Source organism: Parambassis ranga, chromosome 19 (genome assembly GCF_900634625.1).
Source record: "Parambassis ranga chromosome 19, fParRan2.1, whole genome shotgun sequence".
Lineage (NCBI taxonomy): Eukaryota > Metazoa > Chordata > Actinopteri > Ambassidae > Parambassis > Parambassis ranga.
The window spans coordinates 6,611,056-6,630,184 of record NC_041039.1 but is presented as its reverse complement, the minus strand read 5'-3'; the positions used below and the strand labels follow the sequence as shown (position 1 = coordinate 6,630,184).

Below are 19,129 nucleotides of genomic sequence, written 5' to 3'. Positions count from 1 at the left end.
TCACATATGGGCTTTGCGTTGGGGGGTGGTGGAAGGAGACAAAAACACAGGCACAAGACGAGCTAAACACACACATACACTAAAAATATGTGTGTGTTTATGTGTGGTAGATATTGCTCTTATATTGCACTGGTCCTTCATGTTGTTTACACACAGAAAATTAGGAATGAGGGAAAGTGGGGATGAAGAGATTTGACATGGGAGACAAAGATGATGATAAGAGAAATTGGATTTAGGCTAAAGATAGCACAGTGTTATCACTGAGCTGCAACATCAAAGGTATCGTTAGCAAACTATGAAACTTTACAGAAAAAAAAGTTCATTTCATAAGTAATCTCCCAGCCCGGGGCTCGTGGGTAAAACAAAACTCTGTGAAGTAGATGAATTTAGCTAATCTCTGCCGCACAGCTTCAGGGGACCTCTGCTGTGCAGGGAGAGGAAATCAGCCGAGCGCCTTGTGCAGAGACAGAGACAGAGACAGAAAATCCTGGTTCTGGTTCAGAGTAGGATGAAAGGCCTCAGGTTGGACACAATGACAGACAGCTGTCTCCTGTTTGTGGATGAAGAGCGACACATCTGATGTCACATCAGCGCACAGTGCTGATGCAGCAGACGGGAGCAGTTATGGATGGTGTGTGAGGGTCGATAGCTCTCGGTTCACGGCTCAAACGATGACTCAGTGAATCTGTAGGTCTGTAGAAAGAAACATGGTGCACAGATGATTTGATTCATCTTCATTCAGCGCCATCATCAGGTTCTAACTGTAATTCATTTTAATGTCCAAAACCCTCACAAAATGCACAAAATTAAGCGCGCTAACATGTCAGACTAAGAACTTGAACACAATAAACATGATTAAATCAGCATTTTCTGTAATTGTGTAATAGCTTGGTATGTAATAAAGCATTGATGTATGTTCTATCATTGACAGTTATAGCAGCTACTATTGTATTAAAGGTAGGGTAGGAGATTTCCTTCTGATGCACTTTTTGTTAAGTTAGTGTAACTTCTCTTTATAATCCGATAGCAACCAATTAGTTTGGCAGTTTCGCTTTAAAACAAAGAATATTCATTCATCATCTGTGGAAGCTATAAAACGCTAAAAACATCAGCCAATCCTGCGAGGTGTACCTGCGCGGAGTATTGGCTAGTTGGCTGCTCTCTTCCTGCTCTGCGTACATCAGAGAGGTACGTGCATGATGGCCGAAGTCACAGACTGGTTGGGAGGCGTGGCTTTGGGGTGAGCTCCGAGAGAAAGGGGCGTGTGTTTACTTTCAAAATCTGGCTGACTCTCACTGAGTTTTCAAAATCTCCTACCTTTAATGCATCTCATGTTTACATTTTCTATCAAGCAATTTCCTGTCTTAGCATTTTGTATTAGCATTGTTGGTGATAGTGTTTTATGTTATTATATCATTGTCAGTCACATATTTCCTGTAATTGCATGTGAGTTTACATTGATTAAATTTGTTAGAATTGACAGAAATGACAGAAATGATTTCTTTAAAAAATTTTACATTTGCAGCGTCTGATAGCATTTCAACTCAGTATTAAGAGTGATAGCGTCTTTGATTGCATGCTAATGTTAGTATCGGAGCACACACTTTAATAAATGTATTAGTCTGATGTATTATTGTTTTCGGAGTGGTTTAAGTGCACTCCCAGTGAACCGTGGTGTAAGTGCAGTGGATCTGATAAGTTTAAGAACATACTCACCAGCTGGAATAAGCTGATCTGACCACTTCTCTCTAACTGCTGAGTGAAGACAAAACATGGCGGCTGGCTCTGCTTTTATCTGTAGGCTACTGATGTGAAATGCTTCTTTCTGGATCAGCTTCAAATGCAGCGTTTTTGAAGCAACACACACAGGCAATTTTGTCAACCGCTATATTCAAAATGTGCTTTTTTTTTACTCTGGGGGAGTTTTTGTCACCGTCAGCCAAAATGTCTGCTGTGTGCTGATTTATTCTGCAGCCAGTTTCTGTCTGGCTCTTTCCTCACAAAGCTGATTATGTTTGATCAGTTTTACAAAAAATCTGCAGCAGTGAAAGTGAGAGAGGGGTTTTTAATGATCAAATGTGGACACTTTTCCTGTCAAACAGTCACATGTCCTCTTGTAAATCCCACAGAAAGCCTCTGATAAGATCCATGGCGAAGGTGTCAGCTTGCTGGATCCTAAAACTCCTTGGATTTTTTTTTATCACACCTCGAAAGAAAATCTGTCATGTCTGAGTTGGATCCTGAGAGATTTCTGCAACAGTTTGAAAGCATGCATGAGACTTGGGTCCACCAATCAGAGACCAAAGACCCATCCAAACTTCAAGAAATGTGACACTGCTACCTGCTCACCAAGATGAAGATGGAGCTAAATTTACAACATGGACCAATTTTTTGGAGGTTTAATAAAGAACACCCCCTGGACAAAATGTGTAAATATTGGAAGAGAAAGACTTCTGACAAGACAAAATATTTTACATTTGTTAAAAAGAAGCGCCTTCTTATAGTAACACTGTGACCTAGTCAGTCATCCATTTTCACTTACCTGTATCATTCAGTCCCCCACTGAAGGTCAACTGCAGCCAGTTTGTGGCAAATTGTCCGTTAAATTCATCAATTATTACGCATAGACATCATTATGTGTGTGTGTGTGTGTGTGTGTGAGAGAGAGAGAGAGAGAGAGAGAGAGGGAGAGAGATTGTGGCATCAGGTTTTTGCAGAGCTCGACACTATACTTCACCTAGGATTGAATCAGTGTGTGTGTGTGTGTGAAGCGTTTATAGTGCCGCACCCTGCCTTCTGTGCGTAAAACCTCCCACGTATACACACACCACCATCATCATCACCACCACCACCACACAGCACGCTCCTTCCAGCGGAGGGATAACGATTCACCTCGCGGACAGGTTGGACTCAGAGATGGGAAAGGAGCGGCGCTTCTTCTGGCTATGACACGGACACACCGGGCGGGAAGGATGGCGCTCACCAGCCGGGAAATGTTATGCTTGATCGGAACCGCCTGCCTCTGGCTGCCGCTGCTGGCGGAGGTATGTACTGTGTTCTCTTTTATGATGAAGAAGAGGGTGAGGGGGTTTGATTTTGCAATGTGGCCTGATTCCTTGATGCTTTAGAGACTGGCGCTCCATTTAACACAAACCTTAATTAGGCCGATAATTAAACTGATTAAATTAAACTGATAAAGCTACACATTAGGATTCAGGATAAATGGCTGCAGTCAAAACAATACATCCAGCTCAGGGTGCAACACAAAGCAGGTGCAGGTCGGTGCGTTAAACAGCACCAAATCTGTATTGTCTCAGGCACAACCCCGCCACCTTCCTCCTCCTCCTCCTCCTCGGTGGGATATCATGAGAGGAACCCGCCGGTGGCTCCTGTGTCCCCGCGGTGTTTGTAGGAATGAACCTTGTACGGGCTGTTGAAGCTTGTCACAGCAATTCAGTCAACTCAGGCTACAGCAGTGGAAACCAGTGAAGCAGGTGTGGGTCAGAGCCCGCTGCAGCTCTGCTGTTTTTATTCAGGACTGTCACATCTGGAGCCAGTTCAGGATCAATCAGACACTTTTGTTGTCAGCAGCTTTTAATTATAAACATTAACACTACACAGAAGTTTCAGCTTTTTTCAGCCTAATGAGGCCTTCGCTACAGATTCGGGCCAGTGCCTTCAATGATATTTCAGATGATGAAAATAAAATCTGTCACCTAAAGGATACTACTGCTTAACTTTCACTCTCTGAGTTTGAGGATCAAATTTACTTGGTTAGGTTAAGTCACAAACATCGTGGTGTGGACCTTGGTTACCATGGTTACAACTCCCATCTGAAAAGAAGGGACTGGTATAGCCTAATGGTGTCTAAATTAATTTGATGTAACTCTACTAGGCTATGCCTCATATATATAATGCTTCCAGACTGTATCTATGAGAACAGCCTGGACATACACACGTGTGAAGGTCGCTAATAGTCTGCAAGTCTGCTGGAGTGGAGTGCACCAGCTGGGTGAAAAAGAAAATGGGTCAACTTAGAACAGTCTTATCCATGTCTGAGTTTGAAATTAGGATTAATACTGAGTGCCACAGTCATAACTGTGTCTGGTCCCACGATGCATGTCCAGGGGAATACATGCAAAGCCAAGAATGTGCAAAGTGTTGTGAAAGGCACGATGAGTGTTGTGGCACGATGCTGCCCCTGCAGCCATAGCATCGTGTTTCTGTTCAACACACACAGGACTGAATGGGAGAGCTCTTCCGTTAGCTCTAATAGGGTTTGCCTGCCAAAGTGAAACCTCTCTGTTTCTCGTCTTATTATTTATTTGGTGAACATAACACTTTTCTGTCATTGTTTGTCTTTTGAGGTTATATGATGTTATATATGTTATATGATGATCATGTTCCTGTTGCACCCAGGTGCAACACATACAGGGCTTAAGTCTGAGCGGTGCACTGGTCTTAACCCTTGGTTTGTTGTAACTTTCAGTTCTAAGAATGACATAATACAACCATGCATACCCCCAGCTGGTGCTCTCCGCTCCTTGTACTCCCAGACGTTCGGCTTCAGTTCGACTGAAGAAGAGGGCCAGCAGGCATGAAAACCGGCCTGATCGCATGTGATCCTGCATGGATTGCATCCATATTTGCTTGTTTATTTCTGCCTGTCTGCTGGTGTGCGTGTGTGTGTAAACATGGCCATGCATAGAACGCAGCTGCCAGAGCGTCCTAACCGATTAGTGCTATAATCGAGCCGTGTGATTGACATGAATGGAGACACCCATGTTTACAACCACAGGTCACCCGTTCCTGCTGTAATACCATTACAGTGACCCGTGTCTTCTGGAAGGCATTTCATCTGTGTGTGTGTGTGTGTGTGGGATGTTGCTGGACTCTATCTATCTATCTATCTATCTATCTATCTATCTATCTATCTATCTATCTATCTATCTATCTATCTATCTATCTATCTATCTATCTATCTATCTATCTATCCTCAGTGCAGCATGTGTGTGTTGTTCTAACCTAAACCTGTTCATCTAAAGTGGGTTGCAGTTACACAATGCCTTGAAGGACACAGGAAGTAAACAGCAGAGGTCATGGTCATGTGTGAGTCCTAACAGGGCAGGCTGTAAATAAAGATAGAGCATCCTTCCAGAATCACTACCCTCGTCACTTTCACATAGAGGTTGCTGCAGAACCTGCTTGGCCCTGCCCACCCCCCAAAAAACAGCATATTTAGGAGATATGTACACAGAGGCTGTTGTACATTTTAACCTATTATTTAGCTCTTGTCTCTCAAGCTGAACACATGTAAAATCCATCCCAAAATATTTCAAACAAGAACGTTTCAGCAGAAAATGCAGTAGCCTTCTGTCATGAGGTAGCATCAAGCAATCAGATCAATGAAGACACGTAACAAGCCTGCATGTTGATGCAGTATTTACAAGAAAACTGACTATAATTCCTCAGAGGTCACTGATTGTCCCAAACCTCCAGTGGTCCGGCTGCATGCACAGCTCAGAGGCTGGCAAAACTATATTATGATCTCATGACAGATGTAGGTTATTCTTATTGTATAAGAAATCTAAAAAAATTGAAAGAGGAAGACGGAGGCACGGAAACCAGGTGGCAACCTTCTGGACTGAGAGTGAAGCCAACATGGAACCTGCCAAAAACTGCACTTCATTAAGTGTCCACTAGAGGCTGGATGCAGTGGTGAGGCCTCAAGGATGTGACCGCATGGGGTAGAACAGGTAGCTAGTCTCAGGGACTCAGTGCTGTCAGGCTGGCAATAAACGAAGCTGCCTTGGAAGCTTCATCCATCTTTATCATTACAGTGTGTGGAAAAGCTGCTCTAACTAAATCCACCTAAAGCTTAAGAATAAGCAGAGATCATGTGACATGGTGTTCCTTTGTCTCACTTGCTGAATCTTTCTCTTCCTGTCTGCAGGTGCTGACTGAGGAAAGTTACTTAAACGAGGTGCAGAACTCAGGTAGGCAGGAGTTTATCCATCCTCTCCTCCTACACCATCTTGCTCCTACCCTCCACATTCTGACTCAGACACTCATGGAACCCGCCGCTCCCACACCCACATCTCTCTGCCTGTGTTTCATTGCTAAAAGAAGAGGAGGCCAGGATGATGATGGTGATGATGGTGGTGTGGGGCTGTAGTGAGAAACACTTGCACTGAAAGAGCATCAGTAAAACACAGGAACACCTCTTTGTTATAAAAACTGAATGTTCCTGTATTTATTATAATGTGTGTGTGTGTGTGTGTGTGTGTGAACGATGCCACACACACACACACACACACACCTCCCCCCTCCATATAGCAAGCCTCTGAGTGTGAACCGTATCAAATACTCATTGTGGCTGGGAAATGGATTACGGGAGCTGGGGGGGAGACTGAGCGTTCCCATGGCAATAGGCAGAGTATGGTTGTCGTGGAAATGGGAAGGGTGTGAGAGCGAGTGTGGTATGATGAATTAAGGAGCTTGAATGAGACACACAAGATGAAGTGAAATTTAAAACACAGTGGAGCAAAAAGATGCAGTGAGTGGTTCATTTATGTAATGCTTTTTTTACTTTATTAAATATTTATGCAGATGAATATGAAACATTAGCATCAAACACAGAAAAACATAATTAAAGTCCACCCAAAATCACTGTGACATGCAGTGTTTTTTGTGTTTTTGTGAGACACAGTCACCTCTTTGTACAGATCATAGCTCTTAGATTTTAGATACATATGTGAGTGTGTGTGTTTACCAGAAAACACATTATATAATGTGAAATGGTCTGAGGCTGGAAAAGGAAGCCTCTGCTTGTTTTTATAAAGATAACTGTCTCCTCCTGTAAAAGAAGCTGCCTGACCTCTCATCATTCTCAGTAAAAAGTATAAAGTGAGGCTTGTGTATTGTAAAGAATTGTAGTGTTTGTTGATTGCTACTGATTTATGATGCTGAGCTCACAGCTGGGAACAGCATAATCATCCATAACAGTTAAAATATATAATAATAAATGAGCACTTTTTGAGCATAAACTAGCAGTGTGTGTGTACATATTTCAATTAGTTTTAGCCTCTGCTGCTGTGATATAGTGATTTTAGAACAAAAAAAAATCTCCTCTTAACACTAATACTACCTGAAGTGGTCTTTAGGAGCACAAGTTGCATTTTATACCACATATGTGCTGGATTATTTTATGTGAACCTGTGAAAAGAATGTAATTCACATGTGACCAGCAGACAGTAAACATGTCTGTAGAGGCTGTAAATAATTTAAAAATAATTAAATATCTAAAGCACATGCAGCTGTCATTTGTAATAATTAAAGATATTCAGCTTTTAGATTTCTGTCATATTAAAGAGAAAAAGGTGTTTTCCTTTCCTGTTTTGAAAGGGGCTGAGGCCTCAGTTTGTGGCGCTAACAGGAACAATTATCAGGGGATCCAGGTTTGAACCGTATTCATTGTCGCAGGGATTTAAGTATGGATAGAGCTCCTCCGTAAAGCAGCACTCAGTGAAAGAATAAATAAGAGCTGCATTTGCTATGTCATAGAAGGATATTTGGCCATCATCATAATCCACAAACACCCCGACCCTCTCCACTTTCCCCACATAAACCGGCACATTTGGTGAGTGGAAGGTTTCAAATTTATCTTCCAGAAAGGACAGGGCCCAAAGTCCGCAGTCAGAACGCCGAGGTATTTCCCCCCACCTCTGGAGGGACGCTGTGGCCACACCCAGACACCATTCCGTTTTCCGGCCCACGTTAACCTCAAAGTAAAACTTAGAGGAGGAGAAGCCCCTCTGGCCAAGCACTGCTAGATGTGTGCTGAAGGTGTTTGGGTTCAGGTGCTGGTTTCCCACAAAGAATCCCATGGCGTATCTCACCCGTTTGCCATTGTCCGACAGAATGAGCAGGGGGTGAGCAGTGCTGGGGTCGAGCACGACATTGACCTCGTACTGCTGCACGTATCTCAGCATGGCTTCGTTTGACGCGTCGACATCTTCAGAGAATTTCTTTATTTCAGTGTTGAGTTTATTCAGCAACACCTGCAGGTTCGACACAGACTTCCTCACAGATCTGTGTATGTGTGGAACCTCCAGCTGCCTGACTGCTCTGACACTGGTCAGGTCCATTATGTGTGGCAGGACAGATGGGTTTGTGTGGCTCTGGAATAAACGCAGCTGGTCTTGAGTTTGTTTCAGCTCCCTGAGGTCGCTGGCTGTCTTCTGCAGCTCAGTGATCTCTCGCTCTAAATCGCTAATGAACTCATGTGCTTGTTCTGCCGCTGATTTTTGTTTCTCCTCGATCACTCTGATGAGCTCTGCCTGAGTCTTCTGAATCTCTGACACCAGTTCTGTCAAGCCTTGCACACTTTCCGCTATTGCCTCTTTACTTTGTCTCTCACTTTGACTTAGTGACTCCTTCATGTCTCTGACCATTTTGAGTCTCTCCTGGATCATCTGCTGTACTTTAGCCTCAGTGCTCCTTAGCCAGCCTTTGGCCTCCTCAGACGCCTCTTGCATAGGGATGACACTGTGCCTGTGGTGATGCGAACGGGCACAACCGTCGCACAGCAGGACATCGTCCTCTAAGCAGAACAGCGTCAGCAGCTTGTTGTGCTCCTTGCAGACCCTGTCCTGCAGGCTTGCCACAGGTTGCACCAGAGTGTGCCTCTTCAGTCCGGCAACACGGTGATGTGGCTCCAGGTGAATGGCGCAGTATGAGGTCTGACACTCCACGCAGGATTTGACAGCCTCTTTCTGAGAGTCGCTACAAACATCACACAGCACTGAGCCGCCGGAAGTAACCTGCTGTGGCTCTGCCATCCAAAGGCAAGGGTCCGTCACTTGAAACGACATGAACTGGGATGCGAGCTCCGAGATGAAGGTGTTGACCTTGAGATCCGGACGCCTTGTAAAAGTTTCCTTACAGACAGGACATTGGCAGACTGCAGCATTGTCCCAGTAAGTGCTGATGCAGGATTTACAGAAGTTGTGTCCACACGGAGTGGACACTGGCTGAGTGAACACATCCAGGCAGATGGGACAACAAAACTGCTCCTCAGATAACAGGCTGCTGCTGGACGCCATTTCTACAAACACACAGACTCCAAAGTCAAAACACATTTGCAGTAAATCTTATAAATAATATAGGAGTTAAAGCTCATGCTGAACAGCTGTTACTGTTAATAAATGTGTGTATACTGCTTTAAACTGACTGAGACTGGAGTGCATGTCAGGTCACAGTTCATGTGACCAACCTGTTAAATACACAGAAATATGGGTGGATGCCTCCGGCTGCTGTTGCGCACAGTAAGGTTTCTACACAGGGAGTTGCCAAATCTTTGGAACCAACATTACCACAGCCTGCCATATACAGCTCACATACACCCCATACATTACTGTTAAAGCTGCCAGTGAACATGTCAAAGAGAAAGGAGATATTAAGAAAACATCTGATGATCCAGCCTTACAGACAGGTCATCATACTGATGAAGTGATCAGACTGTTGGTTAAGTTTGTCACAGTGTTTCAGACAGAGGAAAGATATTTCAGCTACAACATGTTTAGTCAATGTTATAAAGAAAGTTTGATTCTTACGTGTGTTCGCCTGGAGAGCAGAGAGAATGTGTGTCCTGTCGTCATTTCACAAGAAGTATTTGTACTTTCAGTTTCTTCCTGTGTCATGTTTCTTAAAGGGACAGGATGCATTTTTGTCTACAGGGCACTGTGTGTGTGTGTGTGTGTGTGTGTGTGTGTAAGAAAGAGAGAGAGAGAGAGAGAAATGTGTTTAGATGTTCCTTTTAGGAGTTTGTTCTGTATTATTTATTGTCTGAGGACAGGTTTCTGGTTTAGATCATCTGTCTCACGCTTTCACTGCTTGGTGTGTGTATTTAAGTGGGCATGAAAGTTGCACTGGAGAGATAATGATGATGCAGGATGGCCAGGCTGGGTGTGTCGAAGAGATAAGACCGCTGGTGGTGGCTGGAATATCTCCAACATTAATCAGAGTTTGCTGCTTGGAAGACATGAAATTTATCATCATGTTGCAGCTCCAATGCTCAGCTTCAATGCAGCTCCTGGTTACATCGGAGTAAAACATGGCTTCCTAGTAATGCTGAGGAGGAGATTTTTTTTTTTTTTTTTTTTTTTACACAATCATGTTAGTGCTTTGTTTTTAGTGAATGTTTGATTTTCAAATGGGATTGTATTTTTTGATGGCTTTGTACTTCAAGTGGCACAGTTCAGTCTGTTTTTATGGGGAATGCAGATTTAATGGGTTTATGCAGAAATATGACTATATATTATTCAAAGGCTCATTACATGTCCAGAACAATATAAACAAGCCAAAATACAGCTGGTCAAAAAAATTCTCAAATTTTCCAAAAACACATAGGGGTTACCCTTGTGTCTTTTAAAAATTGTCGGTCATTCTGAAACATCATGTTTTTTAATGATGTTATGCAGAAATATCACTATATATTATTCAAAGTCACATTTAAACAAACTAGAAATGAAGATCGTAGGTTAAACACTGGAGACATAGGAAACAGGGTGGCACACAAAATAAAGCAGGAACCATAACCAAAACCCAGTAAAATACAAATATAGCTGGGGGGCGGTCCTTATATTTTTTATTTTTTATATTTTTTATTAATTTATTTTAAATTTCTGGTCATAATAATATATCATGATTTTTCTCATACAAAAACATGATTGCATGCTATGCAAAAAGCACATTATGTACAGGACAATGTGATGTTAATGAAAACTTCTTCTCTGTTCTCACACTTTTCCAAATCCTCCTCTCTCCTCTGTGTGCAGTGCCTCTGTCCTGCTCTGAGGGGTTCACAGAGCTGGGATACTACAACGGCACTGTGTCACAGACGGACTCAGGCGCCCCCTGTCTGAAATGGACTGAGTTTCCAGACTATGTCATGCAGTACCCGGGCCGCGGGCTGGGTGACCACAGCTACTGTAGGAACCCGGATCGCGAGTCCAACCCCTGGTGCTTTTTCAGACAAAACTCAGGAGCCATCGGGTGGGCGTACTGCGACTGCCACCAGGGTGAGTCCATGGAAAACTAAACTGTGAGACATAAGATGTCATCACCTGAGGATTGAATCTTAAAATGATCATAAGTAAATAGCACTGATGTTTCTCCACATAGTGACCTTTGCCCTCCTAAATCTAGGTCTAAATCTGTGGCACTGGTCACTCCCCTCCAGGAAACCAGCACTGTCTGATGACAAAAGTTTGTAGGTCTCTAGAGATTTGGCTACAAAATTTGTAAAAGTCCAGACGTGATGCTAAGAATAGCAGCTTAGGTGTCTCAATTTAGGATAAGGAAGTAAATATACAGTCTGCAAAATTCACTTACACAGATGTTCTGACCTGCTCACATAGGAGACAAGTTGTATGTACCATTTCATATTGTTGCCGTTATCTCTTGGAGTATGGATTAGCTTTGCTCGCTTGACTAAAATTCTCTCCCACCATGGTCACCACATACTGACAAAAATATCACATGACCGTCTCTGTGGTGCTTCAGGTTCAGCCCGTTTGGTTGGCAGTTCGTCTTCTGGCAGCGGGCGGGTTGAGGTCTACTTGAATGGCCAGTGGGGGGCAGTGTGTGACTCTCACTGGACGGACAGAGATGCCAGTGTGATTTGCAGGCAGCTGGGTCTTGGGTAGGAGGAAGTAAACAAACAAAAAGCAATGAGAGGAGTCCAGTGTTGTGCTGACTGTGTTGATCTTACTGGTGTCATTTGTTTTCAGGGACATCGGCACAGCGCTGCAGCACTCAGAGTTTGGCTCGGGCTCTGGCCTCTTTCACTATGAGCGTCTGGGTTGCCGTGGTGATGAGAACACCCTGAGTAGGTGCCGTAGCAGGATGTTCGTCACTGGTGACTGTAGCCATGGAAACGAGGCAGCAGTGGTGTGCTCACCTCCAGAAGGTCAGTGTGATATCCACAGAGCAATCGCAACCAGACCTGAATATTTCCCCACACACACACCTCAGGGACAGACAGAAATGTACCAGCACCTTGAGTTATTGAAAAAGAATGGTTTATGATATATTCTGCAGCCAAAAAAGTGAAATCATTCCAGATATCTCCTTCTTCCCTCTCAGGCAGTGGCCATCCACTTCGATTGGTCGGAGGTGAGGAAGACTTTGAAGGTCGTGTGGAGGTGTTTCATGCAGGAAGGTGGGGCTCCGTCTGTGATGACCAGTGGGATGACAGCGATGCAGAGGTGGTGTGCAGACAGCTTGGCTTCGGGTATGTTCACACCATCACCAGCTGGCTGAGCCGGCATATGTGTGCTGACATGTCGGCTCCTGTCTCCCCTTTGAGACAAGAGGTGACACAGAATGAATGAATCATATTTAAAATTTATCGTACCACTTTAAGTGTTTGCATCAACACGATTCTGTGAAAAAAAAATTGCACTCCTCAGTGCAACTAGGATACCATGATTGACTCACTTGTGACCAGCAGTCAAAAAGACAAAACATTCAGGAAGTTTTCTACATGTTCCTCTATATTGCACAGTGTTTTATAGATGCTATAAAAATGCCTAATAAGGAATGAAACTACATTACTACAGACTGCAGGCGCCCCCCGCCCCCCCACATACACACACACAGAGTGTGTGTACAACCTGCAGAGAGAGTGACAGAGTTGTTTCTGTGAAGAGAAAGAACTCCCTCCATGTTCAACATGAGGATACATTTCATCTTCTGAAACACAGAGAGACACCTCGCCATCTGTGTCTGTGCTTATGAATAATAGATGTCCTCACACGGCGGCAAACAGGCGTCGATGTGTTGTGCCACCTAAACACAAAATGAAGTGATTTGTTTTTCCCACCTGGATGTATGTGGCGAACAGTTAAGCGCTTTTCCTGTGTTTTGATTTTTAGGCAATACCACAAAGAAATAATACCAAACTGCAATTTCATGTCCTGCTTAAATAGTGTTGAAAACATGAGGTATGTTGTCTTTTTGGTGAGATTAGGATTGCAATAGATGCTGGTATTTTTTATTATCAGGTCATTTGAATGTCTTATTTTACACTTATTTTAAGGTTTTTGTTCACGAGGTAGGGTAAAGCTTGAGTTGTGCATTAAAGGAAGAGTTATTCTCTGCACATTATTTTAAGGTTAAATGTCACACAGCAGCAGTGTGTGAAAGTGCTTCTTGGGGCATTTCAGCCTAAATAAATGATGAAGCAGAAACATTCTTCTATCTATTTATAATTTACAGTTTGGATTATTGATGTTTGCTTTATTTGAACTTTTTTTTAGTACTAGGCTGTTTGTTTGTGTAGTAACATGAAACTTTGGACCCACCCTCTAGTGGCCACTTGATGAACTGCAGTTTTGGTCAACGCCTTGTTATAGTTCACTATTTTTATTCCTTTTATTATGCCCTCATAGACTCACTTTTATAGTTTGACATCCTATAAAAAACTGAGCAGGACTGTGAGATAAATGTTTTGCTATTTGTGGTGATCATGTTAGAGAGGGTTACTGTCATGTTATTAATCTGAACAAAAAAATGTCTTGACCTAATGACTGTATGTGTGTGTGGTGCAGGGGTGTAGCGAAGGCCTGGTCATGGGCTCACTTCGGTCAGGGTTCAGGTCCCATCCTGCTGGATGCCGTGAAGTGCACAGGAAACGAGCTCTTCTTGGACCAGTGTCCTCATGGTGACTGGGAGCAGCACAACTGTGACCACATGGAGGACGCCGGGGTCTCCTGCAGCCCTTATACAGGTGCACACACACACACAAGGCCACTGTACACACTGGTAATCTTAGGGCTGCTATTTATATCCCATGAACATCAATAAATCATTACTGCATGAAGCAGCAACATCCTGTTTGTGACACACAGAAACAGGATTTATGGGAGCAGAGAAACATCACATGTGACTAATCCTAATGTTAATAATTGATCCAAAAATCATACTTTAATATTAATAGCTGATGTAGGCATAAATCCCTTAATAGCTGTACTGTGTCTGATTTACAGATGGTGTGGTGCGCCTGGTTGGAGGGGATAATCCCTGGGAGGGTCGAGTGGAAGTGCTCCACAACGGTGACTGGGGGACGGTGTGTGATGACCACTGGACCCAGGAGCATGCAGAGGTGGTCTGCAGACAACTGGGCTACAGGTATGACAATGCACCCAATATGCTAGGTTTAACTTGGTGGAGCCCCAAAACAGAGCAAGAAGTGAAAAATCTAAATGCATACATGAATGGGGGCAGCATCCATGGAACAACTGTGTGTCTGTCTGTCAGGGGTCATGCCGAGGTCGTAGCGGATGGAACATTCGGTGAAGGCGTTGGCCTGATTCTCCTGGATGATGTCCATTGCGAAGGATCTGAGACGTCCCTGCTGGATTGCCAACATGGGATCTGGGGAAGGACAGACTGCTCCCACAGCGAGGACGTCGGCATTCGCTGCAGGGGAAGACCCAGCCAAGAGACCAACGAAGTGTCGGTCATCGCACCGTCCACAGGTAAGACATGAGTCTGCAACAACAAGACAAATAAGCTCCTGTCTCAAATCCAGTGTGAAAACACTGCTGTATAAACAGTTTAAATGTCACATGTTGACAGCAGAAAAAAATAAATCTGTCTCCTGTTGACACCTGCAGCCCATTAGAATAAGAACAGCAGCTGAATAACCAGACAGCAGATGACATTTAACACTGCCACTGTATTCTGGATGTGTCGATGCTCAGACATGAATATGAATGAGAGTTTTTTCTGTCAGGTCCCCTGGTGCGTCTTGCGGGAGGCAGCAGCAGGAAGGAGGGTCGAGTCGAGGTGTATCTCCATGGCGACTGGGGAAGTATTTGTGACTCCGGTTGGAATGACCTGAATGCAGCTGTGGTGTGCAGACAGCTTGGACACAGGTAAACATTTGTGTGTTAAAGACGGTGAGTTTGTTTATAAAAGACAAAGATAAAAACACAGTCCCTTGTATTATTTCTCTTCAGCGGTGCTGCGGTAGCAGCTAGAGGGTTCGGACAGGGCAAAGGACCCATCCACCTGGACCAGGTGAGGTGCACAGGGAAGGAAGAGTTCCTGGGAGAGTGCCCCTCACTGGGCCAGAGCATTGAGGGTTGCAGACGCAGGGAGGATGCAGGGGTGAGGTGTGACATCATGCCGAGGGAGTCAGTGGTGCCGGCCAAGCCTGAAGAGCTGAGCTGTGGGCTGAGGAAACTGGTGGAGGCAGAGGGCAAGAGGTGGAACCAAGGAGAGGAGAACATGCTCAGGTAGGAGAAAAAAATCCTGCTTCACAACATCTCTGAAAAAGATACAAAAGGTTTTCATTAAGTAGCAAACATTTACTTAAAGGTGAGACTACACAACTGTGGAAATAAATAAGGACCAGTGTGTGGGATGTAGTGACAAAAGCCTCTGTCCACTTTAATGATGAAAAAGAAAGTCTCTCTCCAGAGTCACACAGAGACTAGAGCACCACATTAACCTCATTGCAACAAAAACACATTTCTGTTAGCCAACTTTTAGCAATATGAATTGACACTGGAACAGCCATCTTGGATTTTGGGGTTTGGTTGGTTGTTGAGAGTCACAGTTTTGATTCTCAACCTTTTGACCTTAGAGTCTGTCTCTTCCAGCCCCAAAGATAATAGTCAATGTGCGCTATATAGACACACCCACAGCAGGGTGTTACACACACACACACACACACACTGGTTGTTGCAAAGGCTTATATTTATGTCTCCTGATGAGGATGGGCTGTGATAACTTCCTTCCTTTTGGCTGACATATTTTCTTCTTACTCAGGACTTCGTGGCCATGGCAGGTGTCAGTATGGCTTCAGTCCCAGGACAAAGATGGTGGCCCTCTCTGCAGTGGCACCCTGATCAGTCCCTGCTGGGCCCTGACGTCTGCACTCTGCATCAGCGGGTAAACATGATGCTGGAGGCATCTGTGGAGACCACCAAACAGCAAACAAAAAACTGAACCCTCCTCCTCCCTCTCTTAGGTTTGGCAGTGATCCATCCAAGTACGTTGTGCGCGTTGGGGCGTCAGAGCGGACACTCATCCCAGAGCAGTTAGTCGTTCACAGGAAATTCAAGGGTCAGAGCGGAGGACATGATCTAGCTTTGTTGAAGCTGCCCAGCGCTAAGGGTCGCTGTCTGACCTTTGACCCCAACACCAATGCAGCTTGCCTTCCCACCGCTGACTCAGCATTAGGGGGAGTCGCTCCATCTTCTTGTGTTGTCATGGTTACCACTAGCTGGACAGGACCAGGTGTGGCAATTTATCATATATTAAATCACACAAAAACTGTGCCGAGAAGCTGTTTCACTTTTAAGAACATCACAGAATCAATACACATTTAAATGTTGACCTGAACAATATAAAAGTCTACAGCTCCAGGTTCAGGCTCAGACTTAGTAAACCATCCTGATGGAACATCCTAAAACTTAAGACAGAGATGTGTGTGTGTGTGAGAGAGAAAAGAGTTCCTTTGTTTTTCTCTGGTGCCACCATGTGGTTGGTTTTTAGTACTCATGTTTAAGCCACTCAGTTTTATCCTTGGTACTGCTGTCCATAAAATCACTTGATTCTGATAAGAAACTGTTACAAGTAGCTTTGGTATGGCTACTCACAGGGACTGGACTTTAATGACTAATTAATGGTAAGAAGTAGTGACTTATCTTATCTATCTTCTCTCCTAGACTCTGTTGTTGCATCCTGGGTCCCGCTTATGTCGTCATGGCAATGTAAGAAACGCTATGGCGACAGCTTCTCCAGCCACGGGACTCTCTGTGCTGGCAGTCCACCGGACACAAGCCACCTTTATGGCAATGGTTGTCAGGGCAACTCCGGAGGCGGGATGCTGTGTCAGGGTGAGGCGGGTCGATGGGTACTAACCGGGGTTGTTGCCGGGGGTTACGGCTGCGCTGACCCCTCCTCTCCTGCACTCTACACAAGAGTCAGCCGCTTCAGGAGCTGGATCGACGAGGTCATCAACCCACAAGCTCACCCAGAGGAGCCGCACACACACAATGACCTAACACACGCACACAGCGAGGGCGAGGAGGAACACTACGGCAAACACACACATGACCTGCAAGAAACAAATGAAATCTCTGAAATCAAACAGAAACACACACACGCTCATCATCAGCACGCTCACACTAAAAGCACGCACACATACCACGTAGGTGATGCCAACACAGACACACAAATTCTGGTCTGATTGAGGCCGTGCCATTGGCTTACCACCTGTGCCATGTGACCGCCTGTGAGGAGGGTTACAAGAAGAAAATGGAAGATGTTCCCAACTTAAGTCTCTGCGCTCATTTCAAATCTGAACTCAATGTTGTGATTCCCAAATGTTTGCGGTTTGCTAATCGTCAGATGAGACGTTTCTGAAAGTGTGTGTGGGTGATATGTGGTGCTTTAATGTGCGATTTACAGAACTGCTGACAGCCATTTAAGTTTCTGGGCGTTCTGATCAGGGCCTTACACAGCATGGCATGTATTTTAAGGACAATAGTATTAGCGCATTAAGTATTTGAGGGACATTTTCGGTCACACACAAGAATCTATGCTAATATCACCTGTTCATGTGTCTTCTGTGTGAGATTAAAATCAATAGAACATCTAGTATTAAGGCTCATGGCTGCCTCTCAATCAGTGTAGATAAATGAAGTTTTATATTAAAAAAAAAAAATCCAGATACGTTTCTTTTTCAAACAAGGCTGATCTCTGTTTTTTTACATTTTGCTGGTGAAAATGCTGGTGTTCATTTAGATCCACGTCTAAGCTACTCAACCGAGGACCATGCCAGTGTGTTTTAATGTTTGTATATCTTTTTACTGCACATGTAGGGAGGGCTCACTCAAACAGATCAATGCAAAAAGCAATCAGGTCATTAGATGAAATTGAAACACTTAATAAAATGCTTAATAAAGTGCAACAGAACTTCTTGCATTTGTTTTTAAAGAGCTAAAAGGTGCAGACGAGCTGTTGTGGTCCTTTAAAACTGTAATCTCTCTCCTTTTAAAGCCATTGGAAGCTGACTGTATCTTTTTGTACCGGCTTTAGATAGATGAAAAGACAGGTGCTGTTAGACGGTTAGTTTAGTTGCGTGTTCTGCCTTCATGTTGACTGAGATTAGATAGAGCTACATGTTGCCTGTTCTGTCATCTTCTGAGCAGATGTGCGGTGTAACCAGGAGGTGGCGACATTGCTCTATTTTCACAGATTGTTCTTTTTTTCCTATACCGTTGCTGTGTGGACTTGTGCTTGATGTGTTGTGAACCATTGTGTCGTGAAGCATCCTGTGATCTGCTACTGCCTGTCCTTATAACCCTGTACAAAGACTTGATGTTTTACCATTCATGTAAATACTGTGTGTCCCCCAGCTGGGCCAGTTCAAGTATTCTATACCTGTGTTAAAGCCATCAGCTGTTCCTCAGTGTACTGTGCAGAATCATGGTTGAGTATTAAAACGTATACCTGCTGAGTATTCAGTGTTGCTGTGGTCTCTTATTTGAATTAAAGCTTGAAGGAGGTGCACATGGACGTGTGGAGGATGCTCCATCCAGCATGGTTAGGACTGCAGGGTTCAAAGGTGGAAGAGAGAGTTTGGAAGATGACCACATCTAGAAGGATGGTCTCTGTCACCACACAGGAGACCAGGACATCAAGAGACAATCTGCCAATCTGGGCCTTCTAACCAGAGACAATCCAGACAGTGGAAACAGTCTGAGTTACTGAGTACCCCTGACTGAAAAATAAATGTAATCCTTGGGCCACAAATGAGATGATCAATCTTCATCTTTGCCAGACTCAGTGATGAAGATCACACCACTGTCCTGTCTTTCTGTTTAATTAGTGGGTATTATGTTGCCCTGTAGAAACATGGATTTTAGAAGAAGAAGAAAAAAACGTTACAAAACGTTTTCATTGCTTCAAGTAATTGAAAAGTAAATCTGCTTAGCGCCTGCTCTCAGTCACCCATGAGCTCTGTTAATCTCCTCTTTTGTTTAGAAGGGTTCCCCTTTGGAAAAAAAAGGGTGGGAGGGATCAGAGGACACCCCCCCCCCCCCATTAG

General features: G+C 44.1%; 2 protein-coding genes across 3 annotated transcripts; one reads left to right on the top strand and one right to left on the bottom strand.

Annotated features, from left to right (window-relative positions):
- The first annotated feature begins 2,748 nt into the window (after positions 1-2,748).
- On the top strand, positions 2,749-18,369 carry LOC114452500 (neurotrypsin-like). 2 transcript variants are annotated; one of them, XM_028431837.1, is made up of 14 exons: positions 2,749-3,044; positions 5,954-5,996; positions 10,839-11,081; positions 11,566-11,704; positions 11,793-11,971; positions 12,148-12,295; positions 13,614-13,792; positions 14,052-14,193; positions 14,323-14,543; positions 14,801-14,942; positions 15,027-15,305; positions 15,841-15,963; positions 16,043-16,311; positions 16,743-18,369. In XM_028431837.1, the coding sequence occupies exons 1-14, from the start codon at positions 2,946-2,948 to the stop codon at positions 17,264-17,266; spliced, it is 2,730 nt and encodes a 909-aa protein (XP_028287638.1). In that variant the 5' UTR covers positions 2,749-2,945; the 3' UTR covers positions 17,267-18,369. The 2 variants fall into 2 exon arrangements, with proteins under 2 accessions (XP_028287638.1, XP_028287639.1); XM_028431838.1 differs by lacking the exons at positions 2,749-3,044; positions 5,954-5,996 and adding an exon at positions 9,308-9,326.
- Positions 6,575-9,695, bottom strand: LOC114452502 (E3 ubiquitin-protein ligase TRIM7-like). The gene is made up of 2 exons (XM_028431839.1): positions 9,615-9,695; positions 6,575-9,106 (listed from the first exon to the last, which is right to left on the bottom strand). Exon 2 carries the CDS (start codon positions 9,102-9,104, stop codon positions 7,416-7,418), a length of 1,689 nt encoding a protein of 562 aa, XP_028287640.1. The 5' UTR covers positions 9,105-9,106; positions 9,615-9,695; the 3' UTR covers positions 6,575-7,415.
- Positions 18,370-19,129: the final 760 nt, after the last annotated feature.